Here is a 20,464-nt window from a genome sequence, read left to right as displayed (position 1 = left end):
CTGAACGTTACACAACCCTTGCATGACCATTTTTACCTATTCAAATTGTTTAAAGGTAGAGTCATCTTAGTTTATTTAACGTTTTGACTTTAAGATGAAAAAAGAAAACCCAGTAATTATTATTCCATTAAGCAAAGAAATACTTTTGTTAATTCTAACTGACCCCTACTATTCTTATTTGAAACATGAAATAACAGAAAATAGTCTCAGCGACACGTCAAAAACCAGATCTATGTAATCCCCAGGTATCGTTTTTAAACTGACAAAAAAAACTCGTTGAGCCAGTCTTCTATTTATCTGTGGCAACCTGAGCGGTGGGCGGGGTTTGGAGGCTGGGCTCCTCGGTGCCATCCCCGCCCTCCTCTGGTCCGTCAGGGCGCGGGGAGAGTGCCAGTCGCGCTTCCGTTACAGACGGGACGAGCGTGCGGAGCGGTTCCCACGGTTCGGTGGAGCGTGTGCGCACCTCGCCAGCTTTCCAAGGAAAGCAGGTAAAAGTTGCTCGGTTTTCACAGGAGTCACTTCAGCGAAGGCGAAAGTGAGAGAGAGACGCTGATACACCTGTCGCCTGCCGGTAAACTCCCCTCACTTCTATTTTTTTTTTTGTGTGTGATTGTTATGAAATGGTTAGGAGAGAATATTAAAAATGTCTTTTGTCTTAGAGTCTGAATTGAAAAAAAGAAAAAGAAAAAAAAAGAATGTGATTTTCACTTTGTTTATCGTGCAGAAATTAGGACGAGGATGCAGAGTATCAGTAGTTTTTTATTTTTTATTTTTTACCTGGGTTACTCTTTCTGTTTTTAACGGACTTAAGCCAGGTCAGGAAGAGGTGGCAGAAGTTCTCAACCTTTATAGGTCCAGGTTGATCATCTCAATACGGGATTACACTGTTAGTTGCCTGCAGCTTACTGACTCTCTCCGCTTCAAGTCAGACACGGAGGCTTTAATTAACTTCAGCTCATTGCTGCTGTCATGGCCAGGACGTTTACGCTGCACTGCCTCTGATCAGGCGCTTTAAAACTTGTAAAGGAGTACATGTTGAAAAGTCAGCATAGTTTTATTTAACCCTTTATTTACTTAAAAGACACAACCAGTAAAAACTTAGTCATTAAGTGTTAATAACATCGAATACAACAGGCTAATTTCATGCCAAAGCAAGTGCACAGCAGTCTAACTATTATCAGTGAAAGGTCAGTAAAGACCCAGCCCTTATCAAATGACAGGTATTGCATTCTTGGCTGTAAATTCACCTTCAAGCTTCTGTTCTCAATGTAAAGAATGGAGTAGTCAGTATGGCGTCAATATTTTTATTGGCACATGTTGACTGGCACCACGGTTGCATCACTAAAGTTGTTGTTTTCTTCACGGAAGTGTCAAATGGTGACCTAATGGAATTTTTTCGCTTCAACTAATGAATAAATGTACATTTTTGTCCCTCCCTCTGGATGCCCAACAACATCTGGACTTGGGGTTGAGATGTCTGTAACCCCCAACAATCGGTAGGGCACAAGCCTCGAGCCACATTAAAAAGTCCCAGTAGATCCGCCTGCCTCGGATCCACATTCAGAAATTTAACATTTACGCAGATTTATATTTCTGTGCCTAAACCCTGTGTCAGATAAATGAGCATAAATGTCAGACTTATGTGTCCTCTTTAGAAAACAGCTGAACTAATATTGTTTCTTTCTCAAACAGTTGCCAAAGTAGGAGAAGTGGCCCATAAATTTAGCTGCCGCTCTTATCTCGCAAACCTATGTCTTGACTTTGAGCTGACTCAAGATAAGTGGGATCATTAGGGCTGCAGTGAGGGAAGGGTGTGTGCATGCGTGTGCGTGTGCATGTGCGTGTGCGTGTGTGTGTTGTCCTTGAAGCTGTTTTTCCATGTTGAAACTGTCAGATGTAAGTTAGGTTGGGCAAGAAAAGGTAGCAAGTGACATTTCACAGCCACACATTCTCAGGCAGGACAATCTGACAAGGGGCAATGCTATATGTTTTAAAAATTTACATTGAACAAGTTTGTTGACCCCTTTGTGCATATTTTAAAATTTTTGCCCATATGCTGTACTTGTAGTAAAGGTTTTGTGCATATATAATTATGTTTGTTCATACCAGAGTTGTCATTCCTAAAGTATATATGCCTTTTATCAAGCAGAATATTGAAAATGTGTATACCTGAATATATAATTTAACAGTTAACTTCAGTCATTAATTATTTTCATGTAACCTGCATCGCTTGATCGGCCAGAGACCAGAGAGAGTCTCTGTCCTCATTTTCACCCTTTCATTAAATGCATCAGACTTAAAATATATCACTATTTTTTTTATGTACAAATACATCAACCACCAGCATGTGCTTTGATGCACAGTTTATTGATTTCAGTACAAGTGTGATTAAGATTTGGTACAAGTATTTAAATTTCTTCATGTCCTATTTTAGTCGGCAGCTCATTTGTTCTCCTTTAACGGAATCGTTGCATCTTCAGTTTTTAGGCACATCGATGAAATTCATATTTTAACTTAAACATAAATGTGAGATCTGTCCGAAATATTTCAAGTAAAGCTCACTGCACACCCTACAGTCTGAGGTTAACACAGAACAAAAATCAACAATTCGTATACAGACTTAACCCTAAGTTTTAGGCAATTCAGATTATATCATAGCCCAAGGATTAGTTAGTCCAGTTTCCTTGTAACCAGAATCCATTTGTACCTTTTGATTCTGCATTCTGTGGCTTCCCAACCCTGACTGCCCGTATGACGGTGAAAAAAAAATTCTTCCTAGAAATCTATTTGTGCTGCTGTTCAAACTGGTTTTTTACAATACTGGGAAGTGCTAAGTTTGTTCCAGTCTGAGCAGGGTTTCAGGTCAAGCTTATGATACGAGGGAAGTTTCAGCAATTTCTGGTACCTGTTATTCCCCATGCCAAGCTACCTGCATGCACTTCGCAATCAGAATCACGAAATGGATTGTAGCGTACGTTCACAGGTAAAGGGTTAAAAAGGCGAGGAGCTGTTGCCATAACGAACCACGTTTCAGTCGTGCCAAACCTGCTGGACCACATCATCTTTGCTCTTTCTGTGTTTAAATACTCCGTTCAGTACCAGGAAACTGAGAGGCTGTTTTTTTCCCCAGGTTTTAAAGAAAGTATTACCAAGAACTCAAATGGTCTCTTTACCTTTTCTTCTTTTTTTATATTGATCCAACTAAGCTCAAGTTAATGTAAAACTGAGATACATAAATGAGCCGTAAATCATTCAGGATATATTGCACACTCCTCTGGTTGTTCTCGTAACCTTTTGGAAACTAGAAACAGGTTCGTGGAAAGAGGAATGCCGTAAACTCAGCTGTGTCGGTCAGGCCTCCTGAGAATGCTTTGACTGTTCATAAGAGAAAAACTTTTTGTACAACATGATCCACACAAAGGTGTGCTATTTAAACGTATGTCTGCCACCAGGTGACACCTCTCTCTGCTCACAGTTGCCCTCGGCACACCATTTGATACATCCTCTTCTCACCTCCTGAAATTGAGAGGAAAGAGGAGGACTCGGCTCATGAATGATTCACCCGAAATCTGAATGTAGGTGTTAGTCTTCTGGGCCGCGTCTTTTGTTTGCCGTGTTCTTTATAAGAGAACAGGTAACATAATTGTTATTGTTTATCCGAGTGTTTTCTGCACATCATGGGAAACCCCCCCCCACAAAAGTTCTAATTTATTAGGCAGAAAGAAGAAATGCATCTTCAACAACTTACTGGTAGTGTAAAGAACATTTCACACATAGTTCAGTTTATAGCTTGCAACTTCAGTCCATCCACATGCCGTGCAGACACACACGCAGGTGCATGTTGCATCAAGCACATGTGGGTTGCGCATTCTGTTGCTTGGTTATCACTTTCTCATGTGTACGGTTGCTCTCAGCAGAGATGATGTGTTTCGGGATGCAATTTAATGCTAACAAGCAGAAGCTAAGAGAGGCGGAAAAACATTTTTAATGAAGCAAAATCCAAAGGCGCTCCAAGTTGAAAACTCGAAGGCAGAAATCGGGAATAATTCAAACAAAACCAGGAAGGGCTGAGCCTAACAAGAACTGGATGAAAGACAAGGTGAAAAATGATTTGCCTCCTTAGGGATTCCTTATGTTTTTGCTTTTTTGTCACACTGAAGTGTCGCTGGTTATGAAACAGATTTTAATGCCAAACAAATATGTTTAAAAACAAAACGGCAGTTAACAACTAATTTTATTTATTTAGGGGTGAAGCTATGCAAAGTAATCTGGTTCTGTGTGGAAAAGATAGACTCTTTGTTAAGTCATAAATTAATGCTGGTAATCCACTTTTTTTGTTGTTGAATTTTACTAACCACCCTCTGCCCGGTCACTGCCGTATCTATAGGATCAAGAAACCAGTTAGACAGACAGCTCGGAAACAAAAGAAACAAAAAGTGATCCGATGTGAGAAAATTCAAGAAGAGATGAAAAACAAAGCCATTGACATCAGTCTGTCTGGGAAGCATTGGAAAGCTTTGTCTAACTTTGGTAATGCACAGTGAGAGCCGGTATTTACTCGTGGAGAAAAGATGAAACGTTGGTGAAACGTTTGAAGAGAGGCATGCATGGTGACTCATTCAGGTGGTCACAAAAGAACCCAAATTAGCATCGTAAGCACTTGTTTAAGCACTCTGTTCATGAATCGACAGCAAGAAGAATGACATCAATGCAATAGTTAAATGGTCACAAACCCCTACTACATTTTCCAAAACAGACCATTATGACCTCTATGACTTTTTGGGAAACAATCTGTGGACTGTCGAGACAAATATGAAACTGTTTGGAAGGTGTGTGTTCAGCTAGAGATGAGATAAAATTCACACTGCATTGCAGAAAAAAATATCAATATACTGGCAAGACATGGTGGTAATAGCGTAATGGTCTAGGGCTGCTTTACTGCTGTAGGTCCTGGATTACTGACTTTATTGATGGAACTAAAAAAATTCTACTTAGCAGAAACCCTTCAGAGCTTTCTGACAGAAAATCTGCCATCAGTTTGCACAAAAGCACTTAGATTTAGCAGCCAGGTAATAATCCAGAGCATATCAGAAAGTCTACCACTGTGTAGCTAAAGATATACTAATTAAGGTTTTGGGGTGTCCTACTCAGGATCTGAACTTAATACTGATTGAGATTTTATGATATGATCAGAAAGCGGCTGTGCGTGTTTTAAAACCCTCTGATAAGGGTGAGCTAAAGCATTTCTGACAGGAAGCTTACGCCTAAATTACTGTGATTGAAGAAGCAAAGCATGAAAATTGCACAACCATATCATATAAACTGTGCATCATCTCTAGATTTAGGGAAAAAGCTTTGCTGCAATGGGCAGCAGCTTATGTCCCACGGTCTCGGCTACTGGTTATGTAAGAGGGCTATATGTAGCAGGAGGCTAATCCGATGCCTTGATCTTAATGCCAATTATCAGATCATGGTGGCGTTCCTGAAATGAACGCCACCTATACATGAGCTGGATGTGGTTCATGTTCTACGGCTCTGAAAGCCAGACAAGGTGTCTCCAGAATGAATGTGTAAATGTAATAGTTTCAGATATATGTTGAGAAACACTGCGGCCATTGCACAAGCTAGACTTAAGCTAGTAGTTTGGCAGAGGCTGTGTGACAACACATGCCCAGGCAGCCACATCCCTGAGTATTATTGCAGCACATTATTAATGTAGAATTTACCTGTAGGCACACATAGTCCTGCGGTTTGCAGGCAGATCCTTGGCATTTAGATCAGTCGCGGAGTAAGTCGCAGCATGTTGAAGATCGCCCGTTTCAGACTATTTCGCTCCGCAATGTGTTTACATTCCAGCGGTAGACAAAACTATTTTGTTTTTTTTCTATTACTGCACTATAAAACTTCTATGTCGGAAATACAAGCACTTTCCTAGAAAATCTATCTCCTAAGAACAGTTTGTGAGAGACACAGATAATAAGTAGCAATAAAGTAAAAAAGGGAAAACAAATGCGAGTAGAGACTTTTTTACACAGTCTTGCAAAAGTAGCCCCACGTCTGAGAGTTTTCCACGTTTTGTTATAGTAGGACCACATTACAGTCATACATGGCATTTAGGTTTAATGTTAGACCAGCACAAAGCGGATCATGCTAGGGAAGTGGAAAGGAAATGAGCCACACTTTTTGCAGTTTATTATTATCATAAATTAACCTTTTAAAAGGGTTTCATGCATATTTACCCAGCGCTATTCACACTGATAGGGCTGACTAATCAGTCCTATCAGTGGTATGATGACTCAGTCAATTCATCTTACCAAAAGAGTTTGTTGCAGCTTCAAATCCACCAAATCTACCTATAGACCAGACAGGTCAGAGATACAGTGGAGGAGAATTTTAAAGCAGGGTTAGGTAAAACCACATTATAGCGACGAACACATCAGGAAGCGTCGTTCCACCCGTCTTTCAAACTGAGCTTGACAAAAGAGACCTACCTTGGGTGTTCACATAAACTGACAGGCTGGACAAAGAGAGCAGTAAAGTGACTGGTAATTGTGGAGAAGCAGAAGTGATCTACAGCTCAGGGGAGACTTTGATGAAAGAACAACTATCACTCCAAAGCTTAAGTCTAAACATTTACCCAGAGCTACAACAGAGTGGCTTAGATCAAAACAGAATGGCCCAGTCAAAGTTCATTTCTAAGTCTAATCAATAATCTGTGACAAAACTTGATAATTGACAGTCGCCCAGTCTGACTGAGTTTAAAGTATTTTGTAAAAAAAAAAAAAAAAAAAAAAGAGCAAAAATGACAGTCACAACCCAAAATTTAGAGGCACAACCCAAAAGACTTTCACTTGTACCTGCTGTACAGAATATTAACCTGCATGACGATATGTGTTTTCATAAAATATCTGATAATATTTATAATTTTCCTCCCACTTTACGGTCATGTTCAGCTTTTTTGCTGATAGTAAACTCATATAAAATCTCCTAGCATTAAACGAAAGGTGGCGATTGTAATAGTAAAAATGTAAAAAGCAGTTGAATGTATTTATACATGGATTGTTCTGGAATATTTCAACATTAAATGTGAGAATCTGATCAGCAGTAATGCTAACCTAGTGCTATATGTTTGTATGAGTCAAATAAAAAACAAATGTTACTCAGTTAACACACAAAAAAAACAAAAAAAAAACAAGAAAATGGGGAGAAAAGACCCACCTGAGGGTATCTGTGTGAATCCAGGGCTGGAGTAGATTGTTATAAAGCACTGCAGTGGCATGATTTGGGAAACCACAGGCACTCCTATATTTAAATGTCCTACCTCCATGTTTTCAGCATGCTCATTAGTTGTGCTTTGGAGTGTGCGTGCTGAACAGCATGTACGGAAAGGAAGTTTTTCTTCCGTATTCTGTCATGTTGGTTGAACAGTGGAAACGGGCATTGAGTGCACTCAGTTTCAGAGCCAAATCAAAATCACAATAAATTGCATACAAATTCATGCTTTTTTGTTGTTGTTGCTTTTTAAGTTAAGAATTGTCACTCTCTTTAATCAAAACTACAGCAACAGGATGGTCTTTGAAATAAAAACCATAATTTGCATGTATGTTGCACTGTCCTGCTAGGTGCAAGAAAATAGGAAGATGACCGACGTGGGGGGAAAAAAAATCCCTAAAGAGGGCAGTTTTGTTTTACATTTTGTTTGCATAGACATCCATAGCACTTGAGGGGAAGTTCATTTGCAAATGTTTGCAATGAACAACAGAACGCCCGTCTGTTGTCTCCAAGAAGGTGCTGCGCTGAAGGTGCCCAGCATTTAATGCTAGTTTTAGGCAACAACATTTGAGAGTATTTCTTTCCAGCTATTTTCCTGTTTCTCTCCTCTTGTATTCCTCCTTTTATCAGTCATTTGAATTTAGGGACACAGAGTAGAATCGAAGACATCTGCCCGTAGCTAGGCAGATGTGGGAAGTCTAGACAGTTGCGGGTAATGGCAATCCAGCCTTCTGCTGTTATGGAGCCCTAGCCCAGGTTATGCAATCAGTTACGCTGCCTGTACCAGCTGGTCGAGGTAGTCAGAAACTGAGAGAATGTGTGTGGGTGTCTGTTTTTAAATCTTTAGTTAGAGAGTCAACAAGATGTAAAAAACAAGATTTTTTTTCCTCACTTGCTTTCCTTTATTCAGTTTTTCTCCTCCTTGCCCTCTGTGTTGGGTTGAATGTTAACAGCTTCTCACTGCACAAATGCTTTCTGAGTAAATGTTTGACATTTCTCTCTGTAGTAAAGCACCGAGTATTTGATGTTTTTTTTCTCCTTCTGCTCACTTCTGCCATATCTTATCTTGTAGTTTTTTTGTTGTTCCTTTATTTATTTATATGTTCCTTTTATTATTTATGTTCCTTTATTTATATTATTACAGCATGCTGGGTTTTCATGTCAGACAGACTGCGCCAGCAGCAGACAAACAGCGATTTTCTTCCTGTCCCATCGTGAATGTTATGGGTCAGGTGATGGGTCAAGTGCCCGTATCAGCCAGTCTGCCACGCTCACCTGTCTTTGTTTGTGTTTTTTTTTTTTGCTCAATCCCACAGCAAAGGCTTTGTGGTGCCACGATGAAGAAGGTTGGGGAAGTTGTTCTGCTGTGGCTGTTGATATTATTTATCCAGAATGCAGCAGGAGAGGGTAAGTTCGCCATTGGATTTGCCCTTAGATTAACCCCAGCTTCTAAACACCTCCAAGGCTTTTTAAGTTATGGATAAGCAGAATACGAACCAATTCAGAATCGTCTTTTCATAGATTCAGAATCCGTATTCACAACAGTAAAATGAAATGATACTGGCTTTTTGTTTTTTTCTCCGAAGCCTGTTAATGAAATCTATTTTCCAGCAGGTAATGTGTTCGTGTTCAGTTGCTCCTGCACTTCATTGTGTGGGAGGGATTAATGACCCTAATGAACCAGCTCATTAGTTAAATCTGATTGGAACTTCTGCGTCCAAAAATAATACCTGCATGTTTTCAGCATGTTCATTTTGTTGAATGAGTTTTCATTTGGGAAAAAAAGATCGCTCCTGTTCTTGCCTTATGTATGTGTTTTTACTTAGTTCGGTTTATTTATTTTACACCCATTCACAGCAAATTATTGTAAGTCATTTTACAGGACAAACAGATCCCATCAAGAAATTTATAATCAAATCAATCCAATGCAATCTGGTCTCATAAACGAATTGAAATTCAATTACGTTGTTTCTCAAAATAATGAGCGAGTGTGTGTCAACGGGCAATGATTGATTGGATCGAATCATCCCTCATTCTTTCCATGGAAACACCTTTTAGCAGCTTGTTGGAAAGGACAAAGCAGCAAATGTACAGATGACGCCTAAGTATTGATCAAAGAGTACTTTCAATATTAAAGACATGGTTCCTACAGTCTGGAAAAGTCTAGTTAAAAATGAAATTTCAGTTAATCCATCCTTCCTGATCAGAGCTATTGGCATCAGCAGTTTAAGAGGGAAACACGACTAAACAGATGAGTATACATTTTGCCCAAGGAAACTTTTCAGGAAAATCTTTTCTCGGCTTTTAAATACGGAAAAGAACAGAAAGGAGGCTATTGATGGCTAAAATAAGATCCAGGAACTTTTTTTCCCCCATCTATCTGTAACATTAATTCCCTTTTTTGTGTGTTTTAAATGATCACAAAGGGAAAAAGACAGGTGTTTGTATTCAGCTAGACTTAAACAGTGTTCCAGCAGTTTATGCTAATGAGCGAAGACATCCGAGATGTGCCTCAAGGTTGACTGGCTGTTGAAACAAGAAACAGGATCCAACACTAAATAATTAACTTGTAAATAACTGCTCATAAATTACATTAATGACCATTATTTTATTTTATTTTTTTTTTACAAATGAATTTGTTTTATTTATTTGTCTTTAGGATACAGCCCACCAGGGAAGCCAACAAATATCAGTTGTCGCTCTCCAGAAAAAGAGACCTTCACCTGCTGGTGGAAGCCAGGCTCTGACGGCGGGCTTCCAACCACCTACGCCTTGTACTACCGCAAAGAAGGGTAAGTTGCTTCCTGGGAGGGGTAACTAGATCTAGTGATATGAAAAAACCTCCAGATATCTCATCAAAGTGAAGTCTGTCTCGATCCTGTTCCCGTCAGCAGGTGTCCTTGCCTAATGAATTGTTAATATTTCTATGTGCTGTTTATGGTGGCATGTGCTAAAGGCTTGACACTGCTAATGCCTAAAGTCACTGCTAATGAGAGGTTTGCTGTCTATCCAAACCTTCCTGTTGGTATTAATCTAACGGGTTGTTGCATGTTTTTGATCCTCTTCTGATTTCCCTTAGTTCAAATTTCAAGATGCTGTGATCAAACCGAAAAAGATTATCCTTCACTCGACAGAGATTTTTCAAAACACAGTTTTAGATTAATAGAGCCTCTGTTCACCAAGTGAAGCATTTTCAAACTACCAAAACTATTGGTATGATTGAGATTATTTTTTCCACAGCTTGTTAGAATAGGACATTGTATACTAGCTTTAATACAGCCCTGACTACTCTTCTCAATTTAAATGGGTTGGACAAGTCCAGGTGTGAACAGGGACTGAATTCCACTTCTGCTCTACCGACTGGTTTGGTCGGTAGAGCAGAATCAAAAACAGAACATCCTTTAAGTGTAATGCACCCTTTATCTTGAACGCCTGTCTTTTTTCTTCTTCTGCTGTGTTTTTATTGTATCACTTTACAGATGTGGGTAAAACTGATAGGATTCTTTGCTGTCTAAAGGAATTTTGCTCATCATGTTTCAATATTAAATGTAAATTACACAATGAAACATGTACCACAGATGGCATTTTCTTTTTATCTGCTGTTGTTCAGCTGAGGAAAGCAGAGCAAAAAGGTGCAGAAAAGAAAGAGTGAAGCTTTTTTTAGAAGAGACCTGTGTAATCATGTCAAGACTGAGATCTTCCACTCAGTGGAAGATACTATTCACTCAAAGACACTATTGTGCAAGTTCCTATTTAATAACAGTACATACATGCTTGGAGCAGATGGAGAAAGGCTTAGGAATGCTCATCATTTTCATTCCTTTCTGACATGTTGGATATTAAGAAGAAATGGTACATGTGTGTGCATGTTTCTGAGCGAGATCTAGCGATACAACTCTGTTCTAATCTAAATCACGTTTTTTTTTTTTTTTTTTTTTTTATTTTCAGATGGACAAAATAACAGAAATTAGTTCAGCTTTTGGCTTCTTTAAGTTTTACTTTAAGGGGTATCTGTTTCTAGCAGTGTTTGCTATAAGACCTGTGAATCATTGTTTGTGTTCACCCAGGATAATACAGAGCTTTACGGTGTTAATCATACCCCTGCGACTTCTTTGGCATTCTTTCACATTTCAGCTAAACACTTTAATGTATCCTACAATGATTTGATTTGATAGACTAACACAAAATATCGCATAGCTTGAAGACATGTTATTTATTTATTTATTTTTTTAAAGATAAAAATCCCTAAAAGTCTTTTGGTGTATGTCTCTATCAGCTACGAACATATACAGAATCCATGTTGTACCTATTTTCAAGCACAATTAGACGTGAATGAGGATGTATTTCACCTGCTACCCTCTGTGTGAACCACAGAGTGGAAACCTCATAATGTGAATCACTGAGGGCAGCAGACTGGTGTAAGAGGATAAAGATTGTAAAGGGTTATGTGGCACTGCCTGTTCCTGTGAAGGTGGAGTTTAAAACGTGAGTAGGGTTGATAAGGAGCCAACACAGATGTGGAAAAGGAGAGGATGCAGCGGATTAGTTTTTGTTTATAGCCTAATCCACTCAGCTGAGACACATGCCGATAAGACAAATGGGGACTGAAAATCGCAGCAAGTGAATGTTTGATAGCAGAAGTAAACTCTAATTCAGAGAAAAAGTACTGATAGTTTGAATGGATGGAAATGTTGGTTTTCATTGGGTCTGTAAATATGAAGCTACAGTGAAGTTGATTTAGCTAAATATTACTACCTTAAACGTGTAGTTCAGAATTTCTAAAGTGATCTGCAGTTGGTAGCTCCCCTTATTTATTATAAGTTCACATTAGGTTGGGTCCTGAGGCTAAGGCTAATAGCTAAACCAGGAGGGACCAATACCAAAGCAACCTTCTGCCATTAAAACAACTCCAGTCTTAAAAACATATTTTTCTGAAGGCACTCTGAACCTCTTAGCAGTGTTTGTGACTTCATTAGAAGGTTATTTACAAAGGTAATAATAGTTGATTACACAGTAAATAGAGGTAAGAAGCAAAGTGCCACCAGTGTCTTGTGTGAAATGCACACTGAGAACAAAACACAGAAAGCATTTTCCTGTCTAATAGTGAAAATGTTCTGGGGGATTAGTTCAATGGCACTACATTGGTTTTTCCCACCCTGTTAATAATCTTTTGTCCAGTTACTCTGACTGGAAAAGCTGTACTTGTTTTTTCTCAGTGCATGTTTGATACAGTAATCCCGTTGGTGACATTTCTCCTCCTGAGAAAAATAATCCAGAAAATAATGTTCTCAATAACTTCTATAATTATTTTTTGTTTAGAGTTGGTTGTGTCAAGATGGTGAAAGTCTTCACCTCTCTCAGAGCAGCTATTAGTTTCAGCTTCAGCTAGACCAACTAATTAGAATATGTATTAAATGAACACACCTAGCAAATTATCCACTACAGGTAAGATATTAACTGCTTCTAACCTTTTGAGATAACCTTGCTGTAATAATTCAAGGCTATCTCTTTGAAGTGACAGTGTGGCTTCACGATTCTGCTACCTTCAGCCAAGCCGTAGTGCAGCAGATAACGCCACAAATGTTTTATGAAAAAAAAAAAGCATTGTAGACCTCTCATTTATTTATTTGTTCATTTTAACACAGCCTCTTTGCTGAGTCAGGGTTTATTCCCTAAAAATCTTAAAGGGATTATATTATTTGACTATTAACAAGTAAGCAATTGTTTTGACAGAAGTGCAGAGACTTGTTCCTCTTTTCTTGTTCCACTTTTCCGTGGAACTCAGTTTCTGCATGATTTTTGCAGAAATTAAGAAAGGAGAAATGAAACTCTAATAACAGGTCTGCGAGACCCTGGATCTCTTTGTGGTGAAATTTATGGCATCTGTGGCTAAATTATGATTCAGGGAAAGTGCTGCTATATTTGACCACTTATGGTGACAGCTCTGTTAGGAATGTCTGTTCTCCTTCTGATACTCGTTAAATCCAGCCAGCAGTATTAGAGACATGGCCTGAGACCTGAATGCACCTTATTTACTGGCATCATTTTTTTATGATGAAACTAAAATTGAAGCGTATCAGACTGTGAAGTGCATCATTCCTCCACTTACTGAGAAAACCGGCAAGTGTGTGGTTGGCCTAAGGAAGAGCAAGAACAATCAATGTGTCTTTTGTTGTTGCAAATTATACTACATCAGAAAGGTTTATGCAAAAACATCTTTGAGTGTACATTAATCAAAGATTCACTGACTATCACATTATCCACATCAGGGATGTAAGATAACTTTCGAATCGAGTCAAATTTCTGAACTGAACTGGTGTAATTGAGTCTCCTTCACCAGCCGTCTCTGCCCACAAATTTGAGTTCCTGCCTTTGGATGTTGCGTTAATATTTACCCCATGATGTTTTTTGTTTATGTTGTAATATTTCTTATGACAGTCCTTCCTGCAGCAAAACATCTTGACAACATGAGCCTTTCACTCCTGCAGTTCACAGTCTGATACGCTTCAATTTTAGCTTCATCTGACCACGTGACTTGTCTCCAAAAATTAAGGCCTCTAAGCTTCCTCACAAAGTCTGCCGCTTCTGTTCTAGGGTGACCAGCAAGTTATTTGCTCATGTAGGATTCTTTCCATGCCATATTATTCATACTGCTCATGTTACAGCAATAATTACCATTCACTTAAATAACGCACCCCCCTGTGACACACCATTTTTCTCCAACAGACTGAAAAACTTGGTGAACATGTGCTAAATTGATTCAGACTATCAGACATATGCTAAGGCACAACTGATAAATGGAAACCCACAGAGCTCAGCAACAGGCCATCCTCTACTCAATAACCATTTATGTAAGCTGGGTGAACTGTTTGAAGTACACTTGATTTGCCTCGTCCATGCTACGACTTTTAGCTGTTTAGCACAGCAGGAAATTCACAGCTGAATTGCTTGTGTCCTTTGTACTCAAATAAAAGTGGTGGCCTTCTTTTAATCAGCTGCCTGGCAGTGCAAAGCAGCAGGTGGTGGAGGGGCAGTATTGTGATGCTCTACATCCTAAGAAAACTTTGGTCACTCTGACATTTTCTGACATCTAGGAACTGTCTGTAACTTTTAAAATCTTTGTTATATCTTGAAATTGTATGCATGCCCTAGTCTACTTCCACACCTCAGTATTGCTCAAACTGAAAATGGCTGTCATATATTTTTGGATCCAATCCAAAAAGCCTTCCTTGAGATACAGGTGGTTGTAAACAAAACCTTTGATGGTTATTTTTGTCTGTGACTCAAATGTGTTGACAAGGAAATGTTGCTTACAATAAACTATTTTATTGGCATCAAAGCAATAAAAGCTATGAAAACTTGGTCCATAGTCCATCATAAATCAATATAATGAAATTTCATTGTGACACGCACGGTCTGGTGTATATTTTCAAACGACAATAAACATTCTATTAATTAATTTCCCAATTTATTATTGAGTCTAACAAGTGTATACTTTATTATGCGGAAGATAATTCAAGTGTAGTTTCATGTAAAACACACGCAAGGAAGAGCTTGGGAATTTCATCGCAAAACTTTAAAACGAGGTTCATTTAGATCAGCAGCGAAGCGAGAGCATTGCATCCTGAAAGTTACAACATCACAACGATTCCCCCCCCTCAGTCAGTGGCAGCTGCTGCTGCAGCAACAACAGTATGTTCCCATCTGTTTCATACCAATTCTCAAGGCTATACTCATTTACCCACCACACATCTAATGAGGTTTTGCCTGCAGTGGTTGCTGAGGGTCCATTATATTATCAAAAGTATTATTTTCATAAACAAAATACCCTACACACAAGGTAACATCACTACACAACAAGAAGATTGTTGAGTGTGCCAGAAAATTGGGAATAATTAGTAATTCTTTGAATTCATTAGTTGTCCATGTTTCTCCTGTTGTTGTAGTTAATGGTTCTTCCTCCTTTCAGTAATTCTGTTCGCTATTGAGAAGAAAATAATTTCTCAATTCATCCTTGAATCATCCACTCAGCCGAGACATGTGTCTCGGCTGAGTGGATGAGCTGATGTATCCTCTCAAAATCCATCTTTTTTTTTTTTTTTTTACAGAAATTGTAGCGTAAAACACACACCGTGTTCTTGCTATTTTCCTGCACCGTGTCTGAAATCACACAACTGCATGATGTTTTCCTTCTCCTCAACAGCTCTCAGAGGGTGTTCGAGTGTCCTGACTACAAAACGGCCGGCAAGAACTCTTGCTTCTTCAGCAAGAATGTGACGTTCGTCTGGGTGAACTACAACATCACCGTTGTGGCGACCAACTCGAGGGGAAGGACATTTTCCGATCCCGTTGACATAGATGTCGTCTACATCGGTGAGGGGAAAGTGGCAAAGGTTCAGCGTGACACAACTCCTTGAGAGAATTTTAGCAGAAAACATATTTTTTGACAGAACAGCAGAACAGCGTTGTTTAGTGTACTGTGAAAAATTGTAGTTGTTATATCTGGACTTTTGCTGTTGCGCTGACATTTTTAAGCTATCGGCTGCCAGTCTGCTTTGGAAAATAATCCTATAATATAAATGAAAAGCAATCAGCTTCTTCTCTCCATCTTCTTCATTGCTAATATCACAATTTTTTAATAAAAAGTCTGACCTTTCCAGAGGTTTGAAAATTGTTCCCTTTTTCAAGTTGGTAATGGAAGAGACTTATGCCTGACTAAGCTGGAGTATATTTTTGTCTTGGCTTTAGAGGATCTGTAAGTGCTCCACTTATCCTTTTCATCAGAATGTTGCAATGATTGAATATCAGGCCTAATTAGTATCAGCGTCTTTCACTAACCTCAGCCCTCAGCCTTGTCTATTTTTGCAGCAGGTTTATAATTTGAAGTCTTAATAATTGTTCTTACACCCAGCTCAAAAATATATATCAGTGGTCAGAGCTAGAATGTTAGAGTTCCTCAGCTGGACCTGTCCATATATTTCCACATCTGGAGTGAAGGGCGCGTGATTATTTACTAAAAACCGTTATGATCTCTTGTCATTCCTTATTGGGTCTCATCAGATCTGTTAATCACGTGCTCTCTTTCCGTTCTCTTCCCCCAGTCAAGCCCAATCCTCCGGAAGAAGTGGTAGTGAATGTCACAGAGGACAAAGACTGGCCTTTTCTTCAAGTGTCATGGAAACCCCCCAAAATGGCTGACACCCGCTCCGGTTGGATCACTCTCATCTACGAGGTCCGACTCAAGTTGGAAAATAAGAATAAATGGGAGGTGAGTAAACCGCTGCCGGTGAGATGGAATGGCCTGGTGGTTTGAGAATTTGTCTTCCAAATGTGAAACTTTGCATTTGGTTCCATGTCAGAGGACTCGCTGATATGTCACAAAGCCATGGTTTGATTCTCAAATCCCAATACCACACCTGAAGTCCACATATTGAAGATGGCTTTAGTTTACTGACCTGACTCATGCGTTTCATTTCCAGGAGCTCTCTGCAGGCCAGAGGAAGACTCTTCAGATTTACAGCCTGAGGTCAGGTGGGACTTATGAGGTTCAGGTTCGCTGTAAGCCTGATCATGGCTTTTGGAGTGAATGGAGCCCCTCATCCCGTGTCAAAGTTCCTGAATGTAAGTCCTTCGCACACAAATAACCGTACGACTGTCTAAATACAGTTGACACTGTACAACTGTATTTAGAAGATAAAATCCGCTTTTGCATTTTAGAAAAAAAAAAAAAAAGCCAATCATTTTGTTGGTCAAAAGTTCACCTGCAACAGCTTGTGCATCCTCATGTTACTTCCACTTCACAGTTATGAAACTTTGTGTTGGCCCATCCCAGTAAGATAAAGTAAAACACACTGACGTTTGTGATCGTAAGATTGCAGAACGTGGAAAGACAATTATATTCATGTAGGTCCCAGAAGCTTGACTGAAGCAATCGAGACATTATTTCAGGTTTCTCAGCATCTGTCATCGTGAACGTAGACTATTTTTTTTTTATGAAGAAACAAAAACTTAAACTTGGAGGAATGCATGTTTCACTATTCTGTGGTCAGAGTGGATTTAACCTTTCCACCTGGGTTTTGTGTGGATTCAGTAAAAAATGTGTTAATTAGTAATACAGAGAGCTGTGGGAGGATTTGTTTTTAATGCCATGCTCCCATTTTGCAACCCATAAGCTCAGTTACCCTGTCCTCACAGACACAAGCAAGTGATTACCTATAAGGAAAACTGAATTACTATGTGCTTAATTCACATTTCTTCACCGTGTTCTAGTGGAACAATGAACCTTGAGGCATAAAAGTGACTTGAGAGAAGAGAAGAAAATGCTACATTAATACATTTACATGTTCTAAGACTCATTATTCTTCTGTTTCATTCAGATTTACCACAGGAAAGGTCAATGTGGATCCTTATTGTGGTCTTTGCTGCCTTCATCCTCGTCATCTTTATTTGGATGGCATACATGAACTTTCATAGGTAAGAGTAAACATTTTTAAGTAAATTGTATGTATTAGACATTAAACACAGACAATGTCTGTGTGCGTGTGTGTGTGTGTGCGTGTGTGTGTGTAAATATAAATAAATAGAAAAGAATGTTGAATGTTGATTGTTATAACCTTGCTAACTTTTTGTGCATGCAGTGTGAAGCGCTACCTTCTGCCACCAGTGCCAGGACCTAAGATCAAGGGAATTGACAAACAGCTTCTCAAGGTAAACCAGAGCTTTTTGACTAAAGATGTGCTGAATGCTAAATAATGCATGTTAAAGTAGCTATTTGAATCATGACGTCTTTGTAACAAGATACTTCTTTACGTGCAGAGTGGCAAATCTGAGGACATCTTCAGCTCACTGGTGGTGTCTGATTTTCCCCCAACCACATCCAACTATGAGGACTTTCTTGTGCAATACCTAGAGGTGTATGTCCCAGAGGAGCGTGAACTAATCATGGATGAAGGCAAAGATCTTCAAGACGATAGCTTCAAAACTGAAAACTCCACATGTGACAATGACTCTGGCCGGGGCAGCTGTGACAGCCACACACTGCTTACCGATAAGGGCGGAGGTGACAAAGAAGATGGGCAGCAGTCAGATCAGGAGGGTAGTCAGGCTGAGGCTGACACAAAAAGTCAGGAGGAAGCCCTGGAGGAGGAACTCCTGGCATGTTCTCATGAAAATCTGCAGATCTCAGATATTTCCAATGAGAAGGAGAAGGTGAAGAGCTGGCCGTCTTTGTTTTCTCCACTGCCTCAGTACAGTCTTAGCCCAGTGAATCGACCAAACCCAGCTAAGACGGGGAAACAACACTGTCTTTCTGACAGCTTGTTCACCCCAAACTCCATGCCGTCTTACTTCACTCAGCCTGGTCCCAGCACCACAAAAGGCTTTAGATCAAATTACTGGGAGTGTAGCTTCGACCACAAGCAATCTCATCCACTCCATCCCCAGTCAGCAGCCCATGAGCACTTCCAGGCCCAGAATGACCTCAATACGGCACATGTCGACTACATGGGAGCGCCGTTGGATGTTCATGTGCTCAATGTCAGGCCGTCTGAATATGTCGAAGTCCAGAGGGTCAGCGATGAGGATGGGGTTCTTCTTCACCCCGTTTCCCCCAGCCAGGAAGACAGCCGTACCTTAAGCCACCAAACAGAGGACTACAGCAGAGTGAGAATGGTGAACAATGATAATGGGTTACTACTTCTTCAGAGAGATGCTATTGAGGAAGAGAAGAGCATGTGCCCTTATCAAGAAGATGTAGTAAGCAGAGCATCCATCACTCCCACGTTGCAGAACTCTGCGACTGGTATTAACACCGCCTTGCCAATTCTTGACGAAATGGCAGCCAGTGGTTACGTCGACACCGCCACCATGTTTGGCCTGCCCACTCACTAGGTGCTTTGGATATCAATTTGGCAGCTGCCAGACATTGTAAGCGGTTCACTTTAAGCTTAGGAACTGAAAACAAGGAGAAAAACCACACCGACAAAGATTGCATCTTTCCAGAATTGGTTGCAAAGACAATTTTGCTTTCATGGAAATATTTTTTTTTTTTTACCTTTTCCTGTCGAGGTGAAACACTGATATTTAAGAGCCACAATTTTTCAGATGATTAAACCGTATAATCGTCATTCAGATTAATTAAGAATAAAATTTATCTTAATTTGAGGTACTACATGTTTCTATGTTGATTCTACATGTTCTATGTTTCTATGTTGATTATACTGCAAGCCGTTATTTTACCTCTAAAATATATTGTAAGGCTACATGTTGTACATATTACAAATATAAGACTATATATATATATATATATATATATATATATATATATATATATATATATATATATATATATATATATATATATATATATATATATATATATATATATATATATATATATAAAGAACTCCTGAACACTTGACCCAAGGCATTTAAGTTTCTCCTTGCTGTACAGCTCCAGTTACCCCTGAGGGAAGGGTCTGCGCAAATTAATGCAAAGAATGTTTTATTCTGTTTTCTTTGCTGCTGTTAAATATTATGTTAAAATATGCATATAAACATGATGTAAACCACATTATGTGCTCTTCACTGTCACCAGCTCTCAACACAGATAACAGTGTGAAATATTTGGCTGAAATGTATAAAAGTTTGTATTGGAACATCCAAAAAAACGCTAAAAGAGGCAATGTCTTTTGGAATATGTGGCTTCCATTCTTTAAATGGACATTAAGATATGAAGAGACTTATTTTAAGATGTTTTATTTTGGTTTGTATATGTGTTTTGATATGTGTGTGTGAGTGCGTGTGTGTGTGTTTGAACATTAAACATGAAGCTAAAAAAGAAAACAAGCAAGAATTTACTGAGGTTTTCGTCACTCAGAGCAGATTATGTACATTTACCGAGTCGTAGTTTTTGATGGGAAACTTGTGTCATAAATTTGGATCCTTTTGTATAACACTGTACACTGTCCTTGTGGGGAAAGCTACACTTGTGATGAACATATTTGCAATACATAAGAAACAGCCATCAAGTTATGTTTGAAAGCTTGTTTTAAAAGTTGAGTTTATAATAAAATTACTTCATGCTGTAGTGGTATGTGGTTTATTTTCTTTTTACCTTTATACTAACATGAAGATGTATTACATACAGTTTTTTAAATTACTGTCAAGTTATATAATTATAGAGAGAAGAGTG

At 39.1% G+C, this 20,464-nt stretch overlaps 1 protein-coding gene across 1 annotated transcript; it reads left to right on the top strand.

The window, feature by feature from the left end:
* The first annotated feature begins 366 nt into the window (after positions 1-366).
* prlra (prolactin receptor a) lies at positions 367-20,359 on the top strand. Its single transcript, XM_014988576.2, has 9 exons — positions 367-571; positions 8,589-8,679; positions 9,932-10,064; positions 15,476-15,645; positions 16,374-16,540; positions 16,752-16,893; positions 17,649-17,745; positions 17,910-17,979; positions 18,088-20,359. Exons 2-9 carry the CDS (start codon positions 8,610-8,612, stop codon positions 19,159-19,161), a joined length of 1,923 nt encoding a protein of 640 aa, XP_014844062.2. The 5' UTR covers positions 367-571; positions 8,589-8,609; the 3' UTR covers positions 19,162-20,359.
* Positions 20,360-20,464: the final 105 nt, after the last annotated feature.

Source organism: Poecilia mexicana, unplaced genomic scaffold (assembly GCF_051168715.1).
Source record: "Poecilia mexicana isolate PSO_F unplaced genomic scaffold, ASM5116871v1 scaffold_12, whole genome shotgun sequence".
In the NCBI taxonomy this organism is placed as follows: Eukaryota; Metazoa; Chordata; class Actinopteri; order Cyprinodontiformes; family Poeciliidae; genus Poecilia; species Poecilia mexicana.
The sequence above is the reverse complement of the archived record's forward strand: the minus strand, read 5'-3'. Positions and strand labels throughout refer to the sequence as shown.